The sequence below is a fragment of the Octodon degus genome, unplaced genomic scaffold (assembly GCF_000260255.1).
Source record: "Octodon degus isolate 3935 unplaced genomic scaffold, OctDeg1.0 scaffold00444, whole genome shotgun sequence".
Classification (NCBI taxonomy): domain Eukaryota; kingdom Metazoa; phylum Chordata; class Mammalia; order Rodentia; family Octodontidae; genus Octodon; species Octodon degus.
In genome coordinates, this window is record NW_004525020.1 from 222,669 (window position 1) to 245,913 (window position 23,245).

The following is a 23,245-nucleotide window of genomic DNA, read 5'->3' on the forward strand; positions in this document are numbered from 1 at the left end:
GCTGAGCAATGTGGCGCATGTACATGAAACCAGCACAGGGAAGTGGACACAAAACAATGCCCAGTCCATGTCCTGCCCAGGCAGGTCAGTGAGAACCTATCTTTAAATAAATAAATAAGATATAGGGATGTAGCTCTGTGGCAAAGCACCCCTAGGTTGGAGCCCTACTATTTGAAGGGAAAACACACATAGTAATTTTTTAAAAGTACAAAACTTCAATTATTCTTTCATTTTTGTTATTATAACATTTGTACAAAAGCATGCAAGCAGACTGCCAGCTTGAACACACCTGAGTCTAGACCTTACTTTATTGTAACCGTACTGTCTCTACCTCACTAAAACACTGTTCTTTCTCATTCTTCTCAGTGTTCTCCTTCCATCAATTTCTCAAGCTCAGCAGGCATGCTAACATGCTCACTTCCCAGAAAGTGTGTTATGGCTTGTGTCTAGTTGTCCCCCCAGAGCCTCATGCAGTCATGGGGGCAGGCTTCTAGAGGTCGTGACTAATTCAAGACCCAACTCTGGGATTATGGGTGGGAGCGCTACAGCCACCCTGCGGCAGAGGCTCGCTAGCTACCGAAGCCCCTGCTCCTCCCTCTTGCTGATACTGCTCTTTGCTGCTCTTCTGCCCTCTACCATGTGTCACTCCGCCTTGAAGCCAGCCGAGCACGGACTGAATCCTCCACTAACTGTGAGCTAAATAGACATTTCCTTCCTTAATTTTGGGCATTGGATATTTTGTCCCAGCACTGAGAGAAAAGTGAGACAAAGTGAGAATAAGAAATAGACATACATATTTTATCTCTCTCTACCGATACTTAATTTCCTACTTCACTGAAAGAGAAACAACCAGAAAACCTTCACATTCTTCCAACACATCTAGCAAACTATGGGGCTCGAACCTGCAAAGTCATGCTGTAGAGCCTAATGTGTAAACCACTACGCTATCTCTCCAGCTTCTAGCAAACTATGGGCACCTTGATTCATATTCTTACCTCCCTACCACTGTGAGGATCTTTTCCTCAGGAATATATGTATACATATAAACTTTTTCATTGAACGTCAAAGGATTCTCAGACTCACATTAAGTCTATTAAGAAATTCTGAGATAAAAACCACTAACCTGCATGTCATGGTGGTGCATGCCTACAATCCCTGTACTCGGGACGCCAAGGCAGGAAGATCTGTTAGAGGCCAACCTGGACTACATAAGTGAGTTCACGGACAGCCTGCCTCCTGAAACACCAAAAGAAGAATCAAAGATGTCATGTCATTTTATTTATTTCCATGGATTGAGGGGCACTGGCAAGGAGTTTGAATTATTTCACTTAAAAATGTACCAGACATCTCAACGATAAGATCATGATTGTGAGATGATTTATACGAAGAATTATTTGCTGGGCTGACCAGATAGCTCAGCAGATTAAAACGCCTGCTTAGGCAAATGCAGGAGCCCGGAGTTCAATGCCAGGACCTGCTGTGCTGGCCCACCCCACGGACATGCCGACACAGCTATTGAGACTGGGTGTGGTGCAAACTGTCACTGAATAGATTATTTTTTTACTAACAAAGGGAAACATAAACTTTTACCATAGCACTGTCACAAGATTAAATAAATGAGCAAACAGTAATAGTGAAAAAACCTGATGTCAAACGTTTCCAAGTGTGATGCAGTAAGAATTGTGCAGTATGATATATGGAGTGTCCTTGCCAATACCAGTTAGCCTGAAGCATTTACGCCTCTATAACTTGCAGTGTAGAGAGAATATAAAATCTAGGGGCATAGTTCATGCTAAGAGCACTCCTCAGGATAACTGGCTAGGTCTCCTAAAGGAAGGAATTTTGTATTACTGCAGGAAAATGGATAGAGGTATTATACTAAGAGAGACTAAAGGAAGTTAAAAACCTCACCCTGAGGGGCAATGATTCTTGGGATGTGTGAAAACAAAACTTCACACAAATGGCACTTTATGAAGTTAGAGAAATCTAAATGTTGAGTATTGGACAACAATAGAGAACAATTATTTCAAAGGTGTATTAAAGGTACACATAAGACCTTTATGTCCTATGGGAGACAGTTGTATATAAAGAATATAGAGACGGTGTGTCATGTGCAATTTTCAATTCTAAACAACAACTACACATATATGTATACACATAAATACATAATAGACATGGCTAAGTATTTGAATTGTGATGACTTTTTGATTATCTTTTCTGAGCTTGTGTGACTTTTTGATTATCTTTTCTGAGCTTAAAATAGTCAGAATAGGAGTGGGAAAAAATAATTATGCTTCCCACCAACTCTAAGAGTCCATTTAGGATTACCTCTAAAGGTAATCCTTTAGATTACCTCTCGTGATCCTAGGACAAAACTCTCCATTCTCCAAATATCCTTGACATTTTGAATTCAGCACTTAACATTCTGCCTTGCACTCAGCTTGGAGAACACACTGTAAAGTTCTAGGGGATATACAAATTAAAGAGTTAAATTAGAATGAGTTTACGGCTGGGCTTTCTTAGGCAAAAAGAAAATGCTAAGCTAAAGCAGTATGATTTAAGGGCGAGGTGACAAAAGCCGCAGCTAGAAAGGCAGCAATGAAGCTGCAAAGTTGAGAGAACACGCGCAATGCTGAGCGGACAGCCCTGGCTCGCCTTTGGGCTTTCATCAGCTTTCCTAACTAGCGTGACCCCAATCTCCGAATCCTCAGACTTGGCCGCTTGACAGCCAGCGACCGCACGCGTGGGGTCAGCCCGGCAGCGCGGCGACTTCCCGGCAGGACCCACAGGTCGTCCGGTCCGCCGCTCGCCGCGCGGGCCTAGAGCCCTGGAGACTCACCTTTCACCCCATTTCCCAGCACACGCTCCACATTCCCACTACCGGGCACAAATCCCTCGGAAATATTCACAACGGTCCGCTATTTCTAAGCAACTAACTGCATCTGTGTACGCTTTTTTTCGGATGCAAACATCCTTTTCTCCTCGCTTTAGCTCAAGTTTGACAGGAAAGTGTACTTTGAATTGACAAGGCGGAAAGTTCAGCGTGACATCGCTCTCCGGGTAAAGGTCGGCGGGCCGCGGGCGGGGACAGCGGCCCTCGGCGGCGTCCGGGACTCTGGTCGGCCGGGCGCCGAGCGCTTCTCTCAAGGTCGCGCCGACAGCCCCGCAGAGCATGCGCAGGGACGAGCCGCGCAAGCGCCCCCCGCAGGCCCCGGGGAGGGGGAGGGGCCGCGCGCGCCTCCTGGGCCCCGCCCCACCGGGCCACGCCCACTGGCTGTGGGCGGGGTCCTGGAGGTCTGGGTTCCTGCGCGCGCGGAGGCTCTCGAGGGTCCGCTGAGCAGTGCGGCCGGCTCGAGCTCCAGTCAACATGGCAGCGGTGCTGAGGCGGAGCTGCGCGGTGAGAGGTCGCCAGGGCCGCGGTGGGGCTGGACGCGGGTGCGGGGTGGAGGAGAGGCACGCGGCGCGCTTCTGCGTCCTCCGCTCCGCCCGTGGGCGCCTGCCCGCTGCGGGTCGCGCACCCCCGCCGACTCGCGACCCTGACGCGACGCCCTGCAGACCCCTCCCCGGGACCCTCCTGCCCTTGCCCAGAGCGGAGCGGGACCCCAGGGCGGCTGTCAGCGGCCTGCAGGAGATGCCCACCGCGGCCCCCGCCCGCGAGCGAAAGCGCGTCGCGTGCCCCGCCGCCGGCGAGTGCGCTGCGCGTCCGGCGCGCGTGGACCCGAGGCGCCGCGGCCGCGGGCAGGGGGGAGGGCCGCGCTTGGGCACCCAGCGCGCCGTTTTCCTGCTGAGGGGGAGCCCCTGCCAGGTGCGCAGCTCCAAACAAAAAGGAAAGGAAAAGCAGGACGGCAGAAGTTTGCGTGAAACTTGTGGTATTATCCCGGGTTCCAAATGCGCTTGGGTAGCTTAAATATGGGGATACACTCGCAGGGCTGGCGTGTAAATGACTCGTGAAAACTGAACTGACGCTTTAGGCTTTATGATCGGAGTATGATTGCCCCGTTTCTGCAGTTGCTGTGCAAGTTGGTGGACTCGGAAGGGAGAAATGATCTTTTAAAATTATTTTTAACTCTGACATCAGAAGAAAGATTTCTGTCTCCGAGGAAGGTTCTGGAAAAAACTTAATCACAAAGCTTATTTTCCTGTATCTCTTTGATTCTCCTATAAAAGCACTGAAATTTTTAAGAAAACCATGGGAGTACTTCATGTAGTGCTGGTATTGTTGCAGAATTGATACTTGATTGAATCTGCGGTCTTATGGATATTTTTCAATTCTGTTCTTCGCAAAGGGCTGAGTTATTAAAATCAGCAATCTATGACAATTATGTGTTGCAAGCATATACTAGTAAGAAAAATTTAAAAAGAAACGCAGTCTTACTGATAGCGTCTTTTCTCAGTTAGACTAGAAGCTGGAAGTCTGTAACCTGTCCTCAAACTCAGCAGTTCCAAGGGGTAATTTTCTTGGTTCTGCTTCTGCACACCTCTCTAAAGGGTTGGCATTATGCAATTGGCAGATCTGTGGACAGTGATCTTTGGCAGTTTGGCACTTTGTTTTACATAACGGGTTTTCTGGAAAAATCATAATGTAAATGGGCTTTTATGAAGTACTTAAAATTCGTTAAATAATTTTACCTGTCTTGTGAGGAATAACTTTTGTGTTGTACCTTTTAATCAAATTTATAATAGGATCAGGTTATTTGGTCTGGTTTTTGAAGAGTGTTTTTCTTCCTTGTGGAGCCTGATGACCACTTAGGAGACTGAAAGGGCAGTGTTGCAAGCTGGCAGATAGCATAGACTTGAGAGCAGATGTGACAAATGAGAACCCTGGTTCTACTGCCTAAAAGCAAAATGACCTTGACTTATTTACCTGACCTTTGTGACCCTCAATTCCTTCCTGTGTAAAATAAGAATAAAACTAGTGCTCCAATCCTGGGCTTGACCTGGGGTTCGGTAGACTGATACATGTGACAACTGTAAAGAATATCTTTGCCCTGGGAAGGCTATAGACAGTGAGGGCAAGAGAACCACATTTTACTCCCAAAATAAAATGAATGAAAATTGGAAAAGACACATCTTCATACAGTAAAACAATTTTTTGGAATTATAGAGGTGTGTTATTTTCAAAGGGCTAAAGTACATATTTGACAGTAATGTTATTACTTTAAAAATGGGCAAATCTCTGTTGATTGAAATTGTCATTTACAAGGTGAACACTTTATTTCTACATATTTTGGGAAGCATAAATATAGTTCTAGAAACTGTTACATTGTTCGCCATTTTTATAGTTCTATCAGAATCCTTTAAAATGTCAACTATGTCGTTTTGACTGCCTTCAAACCACTGATGGGAGCACCTGTTGTGGTTTTCAGGTAACTTTAATAGCCATTTCTTTTGTATCATTCAGTTGTTACTAACATAAAAATGGGTTAAAGCCTAGCATGGTAGGGCATGCCAACAATCCCAGCATTCTGGAGCTGAGGCAGGAGGATTACCATGAGTTAAAGGCCAGCCTAGAATACACAGCAAGACTTTGTCTCTAAAAATAAATAAATAAATAAATCCAAAGTATAGTATTTGTATATGTTTGTATTTCTAATACATCATTTTGAAGGACTATATGTTAGCTATTAAGATAAGTGTATTGGGCCGGAGAGATGGCTCAGTGGAATAAGCGCTTGCCTTGCAAGCGCAGAGACCCGAGTTCAGTCCCTGGTTCCACCAAAAAAAAAAAAGAAAGAAAACAAAAAAGGTAAGTGTATTAATAGAACAAACTTTGGCATTTAGTTGGCATACTTTTTGTGAACCATGTGGTCTCCTGTGGCAACCAAACAGCTTCACTGTGAGAGCAGCAATAGATCATATGGTATGACTATGTTCCAACAAAACGTTTTAACAAAATAATGACTGCCTTAGTTTGCAGGCCCTTGGCTTAGAATACTGTAAAAATGCCTATGAAGAACAGAAACGGTAAAGTGTGGTTTTGTGCTAACTTATTAGAGCGTCTTAGGAAAAAAACTAAATGATACCCACTTTGTTAGCTAGGTATCTTAGAAAGTGTGACCTGCAGGGGCCAGGGAGATAGCTCAGCAGCCTAAGTGCCTGCCATGACAAGTGGTTTGATGCCCTGAACCAAAAAAAAAATGACCCTCCAAAGGAAGATTCTCAGAGGCACACCTAAAGGATCACAGGGATAGGATCACAGAGGCATGCTGAAGGAGAATTAAAATTGATGGGTTCTGATGCAGTATTCAGGTCTTGAACATAGTACAGTTCTATCTATTATTCTCTTTACACCAATTTCTCAACCACTAATGTCCAGGAGCTTATTGGTGAAATTTCCAGAATAGTGATCCAAATTCTGCTACTAACCTAATGTTCCTATGTAGTACAAATACAATCAGTTTTATTTTCTTTACTTTTTTAACAGCCTGTATGCTGTTCATAATGGCTTATTTAAATTTATAATTGAAAGTATTAGGACCGGTGAGATAGCTTAGCAGACTGAGTATCTGCTTAGGCAAGCATAGAGTCCAGGGTTCGATTCCCAGTACTACATGCTGTGCCAGCCCTGCACCCAGGCACCCTGAGCAGCCACCAAGACCAGGTATGGTGGTGCAGGCCTATAATCCCAGTGCTGGAGAGGCTGAAAACTGGAGGATTACTATGAGCCCAAGCTGCTAGTGAGACCCTGTACCAAATACATAAAATTAAAAATAATCAAACGTATTTAATAATGACTTTAAAAATCAAGGCTATATTTATGATTAAACAAGTGGCCGTATGTCATCATACTGATCGGAATTCTCGTAGTATGATTCTTCATGCTTGATCTTAGTGAAAAGGCCAAGAAGCAATTATATGATTCTTATTTTATCTGTTTTATTTTACATTGTCTTCTTACAGGTCCTAAGAAATATTTCTCATTTTGAGTGGAGAGCACAGCATACAAAGCCTGCTCACAAACGTGAACCAGGATTGGGATTTAGTTTTGGTATGTGTTGTTCTCTCTTTTGGCTTTAAAATATGTTTCTGTAGTGTATTTGTAAACTTGGTCATGACTGTCACAGAGTAGAACCAGACACCATCTGCAGGTGGCTCAGGTACTCGTAGTGTTCTTCTAATCTCACTTTCTTCTGAAGTATAGCACCATATGCATTTGATGTGCTAGCAGCATATGTACATACATATTCCTTCCCTTTTTTCTACATGTGTGGCTCAGGATAAGTGACCAATTTGCTGATACATCGGAATAGTTTTTAATCTATACATACGAATGCAACACATACTTCTTAGACACAAGGTATGCAATACTAGTAACTGGTAATACCTCAAGAGCGTGTTTTGACAATTTTTTGAAGTTTAGGTTTATGAAGTGTTAGTTAGAGTTCTCAGACCTGGGACTAGGGAGCAGTGGGGTGTCAGAGAAGAAAAAATGAGATTTTCCTTCCTTTTTCTAAAATGAAAACCCCAGGAAAAAATGTGAAATAATAATCTAGCATCTTTGATATCTTTTCCTCTAGACCCTGAAAGGGCTTCTTGATTCAGAATTCTCATCTTTCTTCTAGTTAAACGTCTGTATTCTCAGTTCACTTGATCTCAGAAAATAGTTACAAGGCAGCTGAAACAATTAACTCACACCCAGGTGCAGTTCAGTCTCACAACTCCCTAGAATTATTGTCTTTGTTCAGTACTTTCTTTTCCTTTCTTATAAAGTTTTTTTTTCCTGAATTAAGTGAAAAATTTTTAAGCAGGGTGAAGATAGCAATTTGGTTTATTGGCTTCTTTTGAGATACTATCATTGTTTGGTATGATTGCTATCAAGTTTCAGCTTACCATACACACTCAAGAGTGAGACTGGGCAGGCCAACTAGCTCAGCAGATTCTGTGCCAGCCCCACCCCCTGGGGCACACTGAGACTGTGATTGAGACAGAGTATGGTGGCCCAGGCTGGTAATCCCAGCACTTGGGAGGATCACTACGAATCCAGTCTTCATAGTAAGACCCTATAGACTCTGTAGACCCTGTCCTAAAAAAAAAAAAAAGAGACTGTCAGGAGAAATCTGTGATGGCTTCCTGAATGACAGAATAAAACTGAAGTACTTGGGAGGAAGAGTGAAGCTCAGAGGAAAAAAATTTAGAGAAGTGTTATAACCAGTTGATCTGGTTCTTTTAAAAACTGATAATGTGGCACAGATGCCGCCGCCTCTGAGATTTAGTCTGTGATGGCATCCCTCACGTCCCACCGTCTTCCTCCCGAAGGTAGCTCCCACACTTTGCAGCTCGGAGTCCCTGGGACCAGCCGCCAGCAGGCCCCCGACCAGGACTACCCCTAAACTGGAACCACAGTAGCCAGACTTGAACGTGAAGACAAGAAGCAGCAACCGGAAAAGGCTGTCGGGCCGCAAGAAGGCAAGCCAGGCCTCAAGGAGGAAGAGGAAGGCCGGACTCAGCCAAGCTGTCACGACCGGAGGGGGGACTCGCAGCCTTTCCAGGCATTTAAGTATTCATCCAAGAGTCACCCCAGTAGTGGTGACCACAGACATGAAAAGATGCGAGACGCCGCAGATCCTTCACCACCAAATAAAATGTTGCGAAGATCTGATAATCCTGAAAACAAATACAGTGACAGCATAGGTCATAATAAGGCCAAAAATATGCATACTCACAGAGTTAGAGAGAGGGAAGGTGGGACCAGTTACTCTCCACAAGAAAATTCACACAACCACATAGCTTTTCATAGTTCAAATTCACATACCTCTAATCCAAGCAATAATCCAAGCAAAACTTCAGATGCATCTTACAATTCTGCAAATGACTGGTCTGAGCATATTAGCTCTTCTGGGAAAAAATATTACTACAGTTGCCGAACAGAAGTTTCACAGTGGGAAAAACCAAAAGACTGGCTTGAAAGAGAACAGAGACAAAAAGAAGCAAATAAGGTGGTAGTTAATAACTTTCCGAAAGATAGGGATTACAGAAGAGAGGTGATGCAAGCAACAGCCACTAGTGGGTTTGCCGGTGGAAAATCTACAGCAGGAGACAAATCAGTATCACATTCTTACACAACTCCTTCTACATCTTCTGCCTCTGGACTGAACCCCACATCTGCACCTCCAACATCTGCTTCTGCAATTCCCATTTCTCCTGTTCCCCAGTCACCGATACCTCCATTACTTCAAGACCCAAATCTTCTTAGACAGTTGCTTCCTGCTTTGCAAGCCACTCTGCAACTCAATAATTCTAACATGGACATATCCAAAATAAATGAAGTTCTTACAGCAGCTGTGACACAAGCTTAACTGCAGTCTATAATTCATAAGTTTCTTACTACTGGACCATCTGCTTTCAACATAACATCTCTGATTTCTAAAGCTGCTCAGCTCTCTACACAAGCCCAGCCATCTAATCAGTCTCCCATGTCTTTAACATCTGATGCCTCATTCCCAAGATCTTACGTGTCTCCAAGGATAAGCACACCTCAGACTAACACCGTTCCTATTAAATCATTGATTAGTACTCCTGTTTCATCACAGCCAAAGGTTAGTACTCCAGTAGTTAAGCAAGGACCAGTGTCACAATTGGCCACACAGCAGCAGCCTGTCACTGCTGACAAACAGCAGGGTCATGAACCTGTCTCTCGTCGAAGTCTTCAGTGCTCAAGCCAGAGAAGTCCATCACCTGGTCCAAATCACACTTCAAGTAGTAGTGCATCAAATGCAACAGTTGTACCACAAAACTCATCTGCTCGCCCTGCGTGTTCCTTAACACCTACGCTAGCAGCACACTTCAATGAAAGTCTCATAAAACACATTCAAGGCTGGCCCACAGACCATGCAGAGAAGCAAGCATCAAGATTGCGTGAAGAAATCCATAACATGGGTAGTACTCACATGTCAGAAATATGTACTGAGTTAAAAAATTTATGATCTTTAGTCCGAGTATGTGAAATTCAAGCAACTTTGCGAGAGCAAAGGGTACTGTTTTTGAGACAACAAATTAAGGAACTCGAAAAGCTAAAAAATCAGAATTCCTTTATGGTGTGAAGATGTGAATAATTGCACATGTTTTTGAGTACAGGAACTATAAATCTATTGCCCAATCTTAACATTTTTGAGCTGCATTTAAGTAGACTTTGGACAGTTAAGCTGGGCAGAGAAAATGACAAGGGGATAGGGTCTTGTGAGAGTCAATTCAGGGGAAAGATACAAGATTGATTTGTAAAACCCTTGAAATGTAGATTTCTTGTAGATGTATTCTTCACGTTGTAAATATGTTTTGTAGAGTGAAGCCATGGGAAGCCATGTGTAACAGAGCTTAGACATCCAAAACTAATCAATGCTGAGGTGGCTAAGTACCTAGCCTTTCACATGTAAATCTGTCTGCAGCTCTTCCTGTAAGCGGCCTTAGGTGACCTGTGAAAATGGTTCGCTACTCTCTTGACCCAGAAAACCCCACAAAATCATGCAAATCAAGAGGCTCAAATCTTCGCGTTCACTTTAAGAACACGCGTGAAACTGCCCAGGCCATCAAGGGTATGCATATCCGAAAGGCCACCAAGTATCTCAAGGATGTCACATTAAAGAAGCAATGTGTACCATTCCGGCATTACAATGGTGGAGTTGGTAGGTGTGCCCAGGCCAAACAGTGGGGCTGGACACAGGGTCGGTGGCCCAAAAAGAGTGCTGAATTTTTGCTGCACATGCTTAAAAATGCAGAGAGTAATGCTGAACTTAAGGGTTTAGATGTAGATTCTCTGGTTATTGAACATATCCAGGTGAACAAAGCACCCAAGATGCGCCGCCGTACTTACAGAGCTCATGGCCGGATTAATCCATACATGAGCTCCCCCTGCCATATTGAGATGATCCTTACTGAAAAGGAACAAATTGTTCCCAAACCAGAGAAGAAAGTTGCACAGAAGAAAAAGATATCCCAGAAGAAACTGAAGAAACAAAAACTTATGGCACGGGAATAAATTAAGCATAAAATAAATGCAAATAAAATTAATGTTGTCTGTTAAAAAAAAAAAAAAAAAAAAGGGGCCGGGGAGATGGCTCAGTAGGCTAAGTGCTTGACTGGCAAACGCAGCGATCTGAGTTCAATCCCCGGTTTCGCAAAAAAAAAAAAAATAAAAATAAAAATAAATCTGTCTGCAAAATTAGCTTTTAAGAAAAAAAATTGGGGTTAGTTTATCATTCAGAAATCTTGCATTTTCAAAAATTCAGTGCAAGCGCCAGGCGATCTGTGTCTAAGGATGCGATTTTAAACCATATGGGCAGTGTACAAAATATCATGAAACAACTGTTTCCACACTTGCACCTGATCAAGAACAGTGCTTCTCCATTTGTTTTGCAGAGAAATGTTTTTCATTTTCCATGTGTTCCATTTCCCTCTTAAATCCTTGATCTGATTTTACCCATTTTTTAAGACGCTCTTCCTCCTTTCTTAAGGCACTGTTGCTATGGCACTTTTCTATAACCTTTTCATTCCTGTGTACAGTAGCTTAAAATTGCAGTGATTGAGCATAACCCACTTGTTTGTATAAATTATTGAAAATCCATTTGCACCCTGTAAGAATGGACTTAAAGTACTGCTGAGCATGTGTGCTGAAAGTACACTGGGTGCTCATTTAAAAGGAAATGGCCCAATGAACATGGTTGTGGGAGGGGAAAGAGGAAACAAAGCTAGTCAGATGTGAACTGTATCTGTTGTAATAAACACATTAAAAAAAAACTAATAATGTCTGTAACACAGGATTTCTTTCTTTTTTTTTAACATGGAATTTCTTTGAAAATTAAATATGTGCCATTTATAAATCCCTAGCATATGGTGACCAAGTCAAAGTAGTTTCTAAACAAAAGATACATGATAGATCCCAGTCTCTCCTACCCTGCATCCATCCACAACTTTGTTGGGACTGGCTTCAATCTTAGAAGTAAGGTTGTGATTTAGAAACCATGGGACCAAAATACTATACTTTTACTAATTCATTATAAGACTAGGAGGCAATCATTTCTTCCCTCCATGCATTATTTATCTTATCTATAAAATGAAAGATTTAATCTTCTGTTCAATTCAGAACCAAAATTCTGTTGTCTTTATACTTATCTCTTTCATGTTCCCATACAAATTATCACTGTAATCACAAATATTCTTCTGTGCTTTTGATCTCATTCTTCTTGCCTGAATTAATCATAGACTCTTTTATCTACATTTTGATGTTGGATGAAACAGCATTAAAATGCTAAATGGGCTGTTGAGATAATTCAGCAAACTAAGCACCTGCTTAGGCAAGTGCAGGGACCAGAGTTCCAGCCCCTGCACCAAAGGCCACGCCACCCTGCCCTTAGGCACGCTGAGCCTCAGACAGGTAGCGCACGCCTGTAATCCTGGCACTGGGGAGGCTGAAAACAGGAGGATCACTACAAGTTCAAGCTGTGTAGTGAAACCCTATACCAAATACATAAAAAAGAAAGAAAGTTAGATAGTGTAGATTTGAAAACGTGCAGCTAATGGTTGATTTTTTTTGGTCCTGCCATCACGTGTATCTCTTTAGCTTTGCAATAGCAAGTCTTTGTTTTTTATAAATGAATTATTTGGACCCATGTCATTGTTAGTGCAGCAGAATTTTATATTACTTTTTCCTGAGAAATTTTCCCATCACATCTACAACTTTCTTTAAACTGACACATTTAAGTGCACAAATTAGTATAAAGGGGTGAAATAGAAATTATGGTATTGCTAATACCCAGGATATTGTTTGAAATAAGATTTCTTGCATTTGGTGACAGTGTGCCACATTTCTTTAGACAAATTTTTACAATTAGTAGCATGTCTTAGATAGTAGTTTCATTTCAGTGTTAGTAAACGCTTGATAAACCTGCTTGGGAATGAGAAATAAACTTATGTATGTGTTTTTACCTCATCAATTAAAATAGAAGTAGCTCTGTGAATTTGTATCTTTACTGTTTTTGTAGATCCTACAAAGCTTAGCTATTTCCTTCAGCATTAGTGTTGACAGATAGTACTGTACAGTGAAGTTGTGATCAGTTACAGATTACATTGTAGTCTTTCATTTTCTGCTAAATCAAAGGTAAATGTATACCTTGTAAATATAAATTTCTACATATGACTTTATAGAAGTTTTTCTCAACTCATTGTCTTATTTTAATGTTTCTTGAATTATTTTGCCTCAGAGTTAACTGAACAACAGAAAGAATTTCAAGCTACTGCTCGTAAATTTGCCAGGGAAGAAGTAATCCCAGTTGCTGCAGAATATGATAAAACTGGTGAAGTAAGTACACACACTTTTAAGGAGAAATACATCTCAAGTGTTTTATGAGATTATGTAATCAAACTTTAAATATTAGACACATTATAACTGTTCTTTCCTTTTTTTTCTCTTTTAGTACCCTTTGCCCCTAATTAAGAGAGCCTGGGAGCTTGGTTTAATGAATGCACACATTCCAGAGAGTTGTGGTAATCTTTCTTCACATTTTTAGTCCAACAATGGATATGAAAAAGAAAAATGTTAAACTTCACTCATTCATTTAAGCATTTGTTGACATTGAATGGCTTGCTTTCTGTGCTTTCCTATTCAGAATACATTTGCCTGCTCTTAGATACCTATACCCAACACTGAGAGGCACTGTTTCCTCTTTTTAACTGACTCCAGCCTTTATTTTTTTAAAGAGAGTACAAAATAGTATTAAAACAGAGAAATTACTAATGATTCATAACTGCACTGAACAATATACAATGAATTTCACTTCATTATTTTCAATATACAATGAATTTCACTTTCATTATTTGTTGTAATGCATAGTGGTTTCTCCAAATTAGTTGTTCATGTACCAGATATATGCATGCAAAATTGGGAGAAGAAAGAGAAAAAGAAAAAATTTACAAGAAATTAAGACTAGAAAAAAGAAAAGAATTGAAAAAAGGCAAAACAAATTAAGCATTAACTGCTCCTTTCCAGTGCCCAGCAGAAATCCACAGTACAATTGTCCCAAGCATCCTGCTTAGATACATAGATATATCTCTTTCTCCCATCCAACCTTAATTTGATCCTAAGTTAGCTAACTTCTTGTCTATAATTGATCAGTTTGCTGCATTTCATCTTGTTTTTTTCTCAATAATTGTTACATTTTAATCCTACTTTCTGTTTCACCTTTTACTGAGACTATTTTTAAATGCGATTGTTTTTGTCTTCGTCAAATCAATGTGTCTAAGCTTTATGGGAGTTGAGGCAAAGTTTTACAAAATCACATTTTAAAAAATAAAGGTCCAAATTATAAAGGAATACTTCTTTGGAAATTTTAAAGCTTATTTTAGAAAAGTATAAGTTGTTATTGCCAGCCAGAATATTTACATATGTTATAATTGTACATTTGCTTTTTAAACAAGTCAGATTATATTAGAAGTAATTAAAATAGCTCCCCTTTATTTTGATTGAGATTCACTAGATAATATAATTGGCTTTTAAAACATTTTGACACTGTAGGAGGTCTTGGACTTGGAACTTTTGATGCATGCTTAATTACTGAAGAATTGGCGTATGGATGTACAGGGTTTCAGACTGCTGTTGAAGCAAATTCTTTGGGGGTAAGTTATTTACACAATTACTTCCCTAGCTGATCTGTTCATGAGACACTCATAACTAAGTACCATTAATTGACAAAACAAAAAAATTTTAAAAACTCCAGTGAAGCCTGGAGTTGTGATTTCAAGACTTGCTTAACCTTCTTATGGTGTTGGCAGTACACAGATTCTTAACTGTCCTTGTGGGAAAGCTGTATATTTTGGCTGTAGTTGCTCTGGCATAGCTGCTGTGGGAATTCTTACACAAGGGCAAGGCTTGAAGCAAGCATTCAAGAGCTGATCCAGTTGGCAAGCTCCCAGGTCAGCATCCCTGAAACTTAGTAAGCACTTCTGAGACAGGAGGCTTGATCATAAGCAGCAGGTCACACATCCTAAATGCTATGCTTTGTTTGAGCATTTTACTTTTGTAAACTTTTACATATTGTGTCACCAACAAGTCCCCCACATAACTTAATGTTATGCATATACTTGAATTAGCAGGTACATTTCCTCATGGGTTTGGCTTTTTAACTTAGAAGCAAAATAAATACAGATTCTTTGAACTTAAGCTTTGGTGGGGTAGTTCTTTTGATTTTAATGGTAGAGTCTGAATTTTCATACGTAATAAAAATCTTGATCTTTTAATGTCAATTTTCTGTGTTAGCAAATGCCTGTTATTATTGCTGGAAATGATCAACAACGAAAGAAGTATTTGGGAAGGATGACTGAGGAACCAATAATGTGTGTGAGTATGTACAGCTGCTGCTTTGTTTCACATTTCACTGGGATTGTTTTGTTTTGTTTTGTTTTTTCCTTTATGATACCAAAGGCTGAACTCGGGACCTCAGCCTTTTATTTTCTTTTGAGATAGGATCTTGCTGTTAATCACAGTGCTCCTGGATCTGCAGTCCTCCTGCCTCAGCCTCCCAGGTAGCTGGGATTATAGGTATGCACTGCCATGCATGCCTGGCCCACATTTTAGAAAGGTTAAGAAGGTGGTGTTTTTCCTTTTCAATCGATATGTATATATGGACTATATGACATTAAGACAAAAGTTAGCAACATAGGTAGGTATAGGTACAGTGATATTTCCAAGAAAGTGTCATAATAATTCTCCTGCTGATTTCCACATAAGATATACCTGCTGCTATAATTTGTTTCTAATTATCCCCACAAAGCCTCAGGCAGCGATGAGATGACTGGCTTCTAGAGTTTGTGATTAATTCATGATCTAAGGCTGGAATTCTGGGTATGAGTGCTACACCCACCCTGAGGCAGATAGTCTGGATGCAATATAAGGAAACGAGAGGCCTCTGCTGCAAGCAGTGGCTGCTCCTCCCTTTTTGCTCTTGCTGTTTTGCTGTTTTCCGCCACTATGAAAGGCTGCTCTCTGCCACGTGCCACTCTGCCTTGGAGCCAACTGAGTATGGATTGAAACCTCCACAGCCTTTCTTTCCTTAATTTTGGTTGTCAGGTATTTTGTCCCAGCAACAAGAGAAAAGTAACCGAGACGCCTAGTTCGTGTTTTTGGGATCCCAAAAAAGTGCCAAAATAGTCTTGCTTTCAGGATAGCTACCTAACTTTGCTGTTCAGGAACTGGGTAGTTCTGAGAAACCACTTCTGAAGGAATTGAGATTGAATGAAGGGAGCTTAAGTGTTTGAACCATGAAACAATAGCATTGAAAGAAAGTCAATGAATTCCTTTTTTTGGTTTTTTTTTTCCATTTTCTTTTGGTGGTGTTAGGGATTGAACCCAGAGGCTTCACACTGACCTACATGCCCAGTTCTCTTTTAATGTTTTAATTCACGGTCTCACTGAATTGCCCAGGCTAGGCTTGAGCTTGTAACCCTCCTGCCTCAGCCTCTGAGTGCTAGAATTGTAGGTATACATAACCACTCCTGGCAATTTAATAAATGTTTAAACTGGATTTTTTGAAAAGGATATTGGTATATATTATAAAGTCTGTTCTGAAGCTCTTATTTTCCTAAAAATTTTTATTGGTTTTTAGTCAACAGTTTAATCAAGGTATGATTGTAGTAGAATAGATTATTAATTTTAAACTTAATTGTGAAAATTAAAAAAATAAAAAAATAAAATAAAAAATAAAAAAAAAAAGTAGGGGCTGGGGAGATGGCTCAAGGGAATAAATGCTTCTCTGGCAAGCGCAAGGGCCTGAGTTCAATCCCCGGTTCTGCAAAAAAAAAAAAAAAAAAAAAATTGTGAAAATTTACCTAAGAGGTCAAAGTCATAATTGAAATGTTTTTCATTTATTTCAGATACCTTAAGATTAGGAAAACTGCTTAATACATTTATACGTATTTTTGATAATTGCTAATTACTCAACAAGTAGTATAGGTCAAACATTCTCAGTGTTGGCCTGCTGTGGTGGCACACTCCTGTAATCCCAGCACTCCAGAGGCTGAGACAGTCAGATCTCTGTGAGTTCAAGTGTAGCCCAGACTACAAAATTGATTCAAAACCAGCCTGAGGGGCTGGTGAGATGGCTCAGTGGTCTAAAGCACCTACTTAGAACAAGCTTAGCAAAGCACAGGGACCAGGGTTCAATCCCCCAGCCCCACATGCCAGCCAGCCACGCCCCCTGGTGGGCTGAGCTGGCCACACACACACACACACACACACACACACAAATAAATAAAAATAAAAAAAAAAAAAGCAGCCTGAACTACATAGTAAAAGCCTGTCTCAAAAGGAAAAAAAGCCGTGCAGCACCCTAGCCCATGCTCACGGGTGCGAGTGGAGCACAGGCTGAGACGCTGCAGGCCCATGACCTAGGCATCTGAGGCAGTGAATAGTAGCTCTTCAAGTCTGCAACAAAAATGGCCTCCAATAAAACTACATTGCAAAAAATGAAAAAGAAACAAAATGGAAAAAGTAAAAACAGTGAGAAAGCAGAATCTGAAGAATTTGTGGTGGAAAAAGTACTGGACCGCCATGTAGTAAGTGGGAAGGTGGAGTATTTTCTGAAGTGGCAGGGATTTACAGATGCTAACAATACATGGGAACCTGAAGAAAATTTAAGTTGTCCAGAGTAAATTGAAGCATTTCTTACTTCTTAAAAAGCTGATAAAGCAAAAGATGGTACAAAAAGAAAATCTTTATCAAACAGTGAATCTGATGACAACAAATCAAAGAAAAAAAAAAGATGCTCCTGACAAACCTAAAGGCTTTGCCAGAGGTCTTGATCCTGAGTGAATAATTTGTGTTGCAGATAGTAGTGGAGAACTGATGTTTCTCATGAAATGGAAGGATTCAGATGGGGCTCACATACTGACAAAGCAGGCAAATATGAAGTGTCCTCAAACTGTAACTGCTATTTATGAAGAGACACTAACTTGGCATTCTTATCCAGAAGCTACTCCTGTGTGTGTGTGTGTGTGTGTGTGTGTGTGTGTGTGTGTGTGTGTTTTGATTTACTAGTGTGGAAAACAGCATTCTAATGAAAATCAAGTTTAATATGCCAGTTTTGAAAGATGTATGTGGAGGAGTTGTTGGGTTTTGTTTTGCAGCTGTAGCACTGTTTACTTTGAACAAATAAAGCTTTTGTGGTTGCTTCCTTTATTGGAAAAGAGCATTAGATAGCTTGATATATTTCCTCTGCTTTTCTAAATGTTGAAGGGAATTGTCCACAGTCAAAATCAGAACTCATTTTTTAGTTCACATGTTTAAAGACCTTCCTGAGGTTTTTGTTTGTGTATAAATAAAACACTTATATAAATGGTTTTTGTTTTGTTTTTAAACATTCACCAAAACAAAATCTATGGGTTATAAACTAGTTTGAGACACCATCATTCTGAGCAACCTAAGAAATAAATCACTTCTAGTTAAGTAGAAAGTTGTTTGTTTTCAGTATTTTTGGACAGGGTCTACAGGGTTGCACTACATAGATTGGACTCGTAGTGATTCTCCTGTGTTCAGCCTCCCAAGTGCTGGGATTACAGGCATACGCCACCATGCCCAATCTCAGATGGTGTCTCAGCACACCCTGAGAGTGGGGCCGGCATAGCATATCCCATCAGGGATCGAACCCCAGCCACTGTGCTCTGCCTGAGCAGGGGCTTTAGTCTGTTGAGGTATCCGGCCAGCCATAAGTAGAAAGTTTTAAATCCTTAATGTGATGTGACTTCTTTGTCATTTGTTCTTTTTTTCCAGAATCATAACCTACTGTTCCATTACTTGTACAGTATTAATGTATTATAGAACTCTGGTACTTTTCAACCTTATAAATAAATGTTCAGTAACCCTATTCCTTAGTATCACTGAATATGCTCTATCTCTGCCCGTAATACCTTTTTCTTCTCTTTTGTCCTCCTCAAAGAATCTCTCTTCTGTCTGAGAATTAATTCATGCACCATTTCTGAAAGTTTCTTGAGTTTCTCCTATGTACCTTTCCCACTTAGGCTAGCATTACAATATAGTTATTTTTCTTTACTGTTAACATTGTGAAAATCTCTAGGACAAGATGTCTTTCAGCTCGGGTTTCTCCATGTCCTAGTTGATAGCCTCATACATTGTAGGTACTCAGTGGATATTTTGGTTAGTATAATTTAGAATGAATTGAATGAACTTGTTTGCAGATACCTAGCATTTTAATTTTTGATATAGCTTGATTTACATATGAAATGTTTTTACATTTGAACTTTATAATTTTTAAAGAAAATTTTAATTGTAGTAGTTTTTAAATATTTTAAGTGTTGACTTCAAAACTAGAATATAGAGATTGGGAGTGTAGCTCAGTAGTAGAACATTTGTTTAGTGTGCCCGGTATAAAGAGTTAAAACCCAAAAAAATAGTTTCCAAAAATTCAAAATTTAACACTTAATATTTAATTTTTTGTAATTTCCTTCTATTTAAGGCCTACTGTGTAACAGAACCTGGAGCAGGCTCTGATGTAGCTGGCATAAAGACAAAAGCAGAAAAAAAAGGAGATGAGTACATTATTAATGGTCAGAAGATGTGGATAACTAATGGAGGAAAAGCTAATTGGTATGATTTTGAAAATATCTCTATTTCTTAATTTTATGTTGAGTATCTTTCTTATTTTTCAACCACAATTAAAATAAGCCATGTTCATGAAGAGAATGTTCTAAGATTATAGGTACTTCTGTGATTTTCAAGAACTATTTTTAAGCCCCTTAAATAATTAATTCTAATAAGTAATTTGTAAAATAAAATAAAAATCCTCAGGACTCTTCACATAGATAAATTAAGTAATATATGAAAATAGAAAAAACTTTTCAATGTTTTACTATTATATTCGATTCAATAATTTGTTAATTTTAAACATAGGAAATACATTTATTGTGTAAGGAGCATCATGCTTTTTTTCCTAGTGCTGCCTGAGATTGAATCTAGTACCTTTCACATGTTAAGCCTGTACGCTGCTACTGTCCTCCACCACCACCACCAATCCCCCCCCCCCACTGTTTTCTGAACAAAAATCCTCCTGGAGGTAAAAACCAGCAAAAGCGCCTAATAACTCAGTCATACAAATACTCTGCCTTTGCTGCAGAAAGAGGCCATAATCAAAACATAAAGTTCAGAACACAGTGTTCCTATTCATAAGCAGCCTTGTTTGCTATTTTTCTCAGATATCTTTCTCTTAAGTAATCTTGGTTTGGGGAAAGAAAACAATGCTCTTTCAAACTTGCACGTGTTTTTCTCATCATACATTACAAAATATAAAGAATTTTTACCTGTAATTCATGCTACCGGAGGTTAAGTTCCAGAAGAGTTAGGGAGTAGACCTGAGCTGAAAGACTAGTTCTGCCAAATGATAGGTATGTGGTGGACAACAAGTTTGATTGTTTATTTTTCTTGTCTGTAAAATGGAAGTAACAGTAATTGGGGCATTGGGAAGACTCACTGAGGTTGCAGTTACTTTGGTTGTCACCATCGTCCTGTATGTGTGTGTGTGTGTGCCAGGTACTTTTTATTGGCACGTTCTGATCCAGATCCCAAAACTCCTGCAAGTAAAGCTTTTACTGGATTTATTGTGGAAGCAAGTAGCCCGGGAATACAGATTGGAAAAAAGGTAAGATGTGTATTTAACAGTGATTAAGGCCTCAAGTGTGATTTTTAACTAAATATCAAAATTATTATTTAAGCATCTTTTAAATAAAATATTTCATTTAGTTGGAATAAAAATAAAGCTGCATTTTGATAGCAGGTGAAATAGATTATATACTGCTGAAATTTTAAATTGAGCAAAATAATAATTTTGAAAGATCGGTCCTTTATAGTACCTACCCATAGGGGATGCTAATAATAGCTGTGAGGTAGCGTGAGATAGAAATCAAACTATTATTTAGATTACCTTCCCAGTAGTGGAGTTTCAGATAATTCAGAGGACTCTCCCACTATTTCTGGTTGAATCTTCATAGCAAACTTTTTGTAGGCTACGTGACAGTTTTTCCATTTCATGAATTAAACAGTGAGATAAATGGATCAACAAAAATCATACATTTTGAGAGAGCCATCTATATCTGAGAAAAATGAGAATGACAGCCTGGAATTTTATTTAAGTAAGAAAAGGTTATTTAACACACTTTGTAGCCTTAATATGTAGAGATAATTTAGCACTTAGCATAGACTAAAGAGTTTAAAATGTGAGAAAGCGAAAACATAAAATAATAAAGTATTTCTAGTGAGAGTTTAAAAAAACATGGTTTAAGATTATGCTTTTGAGATTAGAAAGAGGGATTCAGGTTTATAGTTGTAAGACTTTGAAAAATGAATTTAAAAACACCTACTAGTGTTTGCATCTCTATGCCTGAGGCAAAGGAGAAATTGAAGATAATTAACAGTTACCAAAGATTACAGGAATGTTTTCTTCTTAGGTGATGAGAGGCACAGATTATCTGAGTAGAATAGGTTTGTGTGGGCTGAACTGGAAACACTCCTTGAGTTGACCAAATATATTTCAAAACCAGTCTTACACATTTGGAGAATCCCACTGGAATCTCTTCTGTTGCATCCAAGCCTAAGATGAGTATTGCTGACGTACATAAAAAGGGTAACTTCTGTTAGGTCATTGTTTTAGTCACCTTCTTTGTTACCTCAGTCTAAACCATAACAGTCATGGAATGTTAAAGTTAGAAGATACTCTGTATGTTATTTACGTCAGTCTAGTCATAGAATAATGAAAGCAAGATCTCACTAAATGATTTACTTAAGGTCACAATTTTAGAGGCAGAATGGTGGTTAGTAATAAGGTGTAAAAACTTTACTTGTGCAGCGTCTGATGTTATTGTGCTATATTTTAAAAACACAATTTTAAGAGATATAAAGGAGGGCTGCATTTTACAAATAAATCTAATGATATTGTTTATATAACAAAATGTAAGCACCGGCACTGCTGTGTGTCTCCCAAGACACTGGTCTTTGTATACCAGGTCCTGTTTCCTTCCTGGCGCTGGTGGCTAGCAATTTCAGGGCCAGATGTGTGGTGCATCAGTAGAAGGCATAAAGGAATTAGCAGCTTATGCCGACTCCTGACTACTTTGTCTGTATTTTTATTTATTTTTCTTACATTTTAATTCAGTAAATATTTATTAATAAGTACATATTATATACTAGATACTCTTCTAAGTATTGGGAGTAGTGTATTAAGCAAAGCAGAAAAAATTCTCTAAACTGCAAAACTTTTTAGTGAAAGGAACAGACAATTATATACAGTTAAGCCTCTTTAAACCTTTTTTTGAAAGAAGTGGCCATTTACAAATATGAAACTTAATGTCTTCAAAATGTCTTATATTTTAGAAATGATATGGTTTGGGAAGAATCTAGGAAGCATTTTGGCTTTAATTGTGAGACTTGAGGGTAAAAGAGAAACAGGTTAAATACTATTTTGTTTTGTAATGTTATGTTTTAAATTTTTATTTATTTTTTTGATACAGGGTCTCACTGTGTAGCTTGAACTAGTAGTGATCCTCCTGTCTCAGCCTCCCTGGTGCTGAGATTTGCAGGCACGCACCACCACACCAGGTTTTGGTGGCCAGCAAGGCACTCCCAGAATTCTGGGGCCTGCGCAGAATGCTGTTCCAGGGATCAAACCTGGGTCTTTGCACTTGCCAGACACTTAGACCACCAAGCTGTCTCCCCAGCCCCTGTTTTATAATGTTTTTCATTTTACCTGACAGGTAATCTAAATTACTTATCTTATTTACTTTTTCATTGCTGGGACAAAATATTCGAAACCCACAGGTTAGAAGAGGAAGAGTTTATTTTAGCTCAGTTTGTAGAAGTTTCAGTGCATAGTGAGCCGGCCCCAAGGCAGTTCAGCATGGTAGAGGGGCACTGCAGGGGAGAAACAGTCCATGGCAGAGCAGGCGTGAGGCAGAAGCAGCAGCCATCCTCCTGCCTGCCTTTCTTTATTCTGTCCAGGCTATAAGCTCATGGTCGGTGATGCTCGCCCCAGCATGGGTCTTGCATCTTCAGTAAATCCATTCAGTCAAATCCAGAACTGTGCTAAGCAATCGGTTGGGCATTCCTTACTCAAGCTGACACAAGTTAGCTATCACAGCACTGGAGTTTATTAATTTATAAAGGCAAAATAAGGGGTAGTTTCTTCCTGACTGGAGCTACTACTATAACCATTTCTTCAAATCTAGAAGTAGGCTATTCATATTAAAACCATATTAAAGT

The 23,245-nt window shown here is 39.7% G+C and overlaps 2 protein-coding genes and 1 pseudogene across 2 annotated transcripts in view; all 3 read left to right on the forward strand.

The window, feature by feature from the left end:
- Positions 1-3,276: 3,276 nt before the first annotated feature.
- Acadm (acyl-CoA dehydrogenase medium chain) overlaps positions 3,277-23,245 on the forward strand; it is a 28,179-nt gene continuing 8,210 nt past the window's right edge. Inside the window, exons 1-8 of the mRNA XM_004648572.3 lie at positions 3,277-3,397; positions 6,901-6,988; positions 13,194-13,291; positions 13,407-13,476; positions 14,504-14,604; positions 15,245-15,325; positions 19,455-19,585; positions 20,525-20,633. Of these exons, the coding sequence (XP_004648629.1) occupies positions 3,368-3,397; positions 6,901-6,988; positions 13,194-13,291; positions 13,407-13,476; positions 14,504-14,604; positions 15,245-15,325; positions 19,455-19,585; positions 20,525-20,633 (708 nt within the window). The 5' untranslated portion in view covers positions 3,277-3,367. The remainder of the gene's footprint in view (positions 3,398-6,900; positions 6,989-13,193; positions 13,292-13,406; positions 13,477-14,503; positions 14,605-15,244; positions 15,326-19,454; positions 19,586-20,524; positions 20,634-23,245) is intronic.
- LOC105741328 (WW domain-containing adapter protein with coiled-coil-like) lies at positions 8,447-10,370 on the forward strand. The gene is given in 1 exon segment (XM_012513321.2): positions 8,447-10,370. A coding segment is annotated over 1 exon segment (1,494 nt). The 5' UTR covers positions 8,447-8,546; the 3' UTR covers positions 10,041-10,370.
- Positions 17,419-19,094, forward strand: LOC105741327 (annotated as a pseudogene).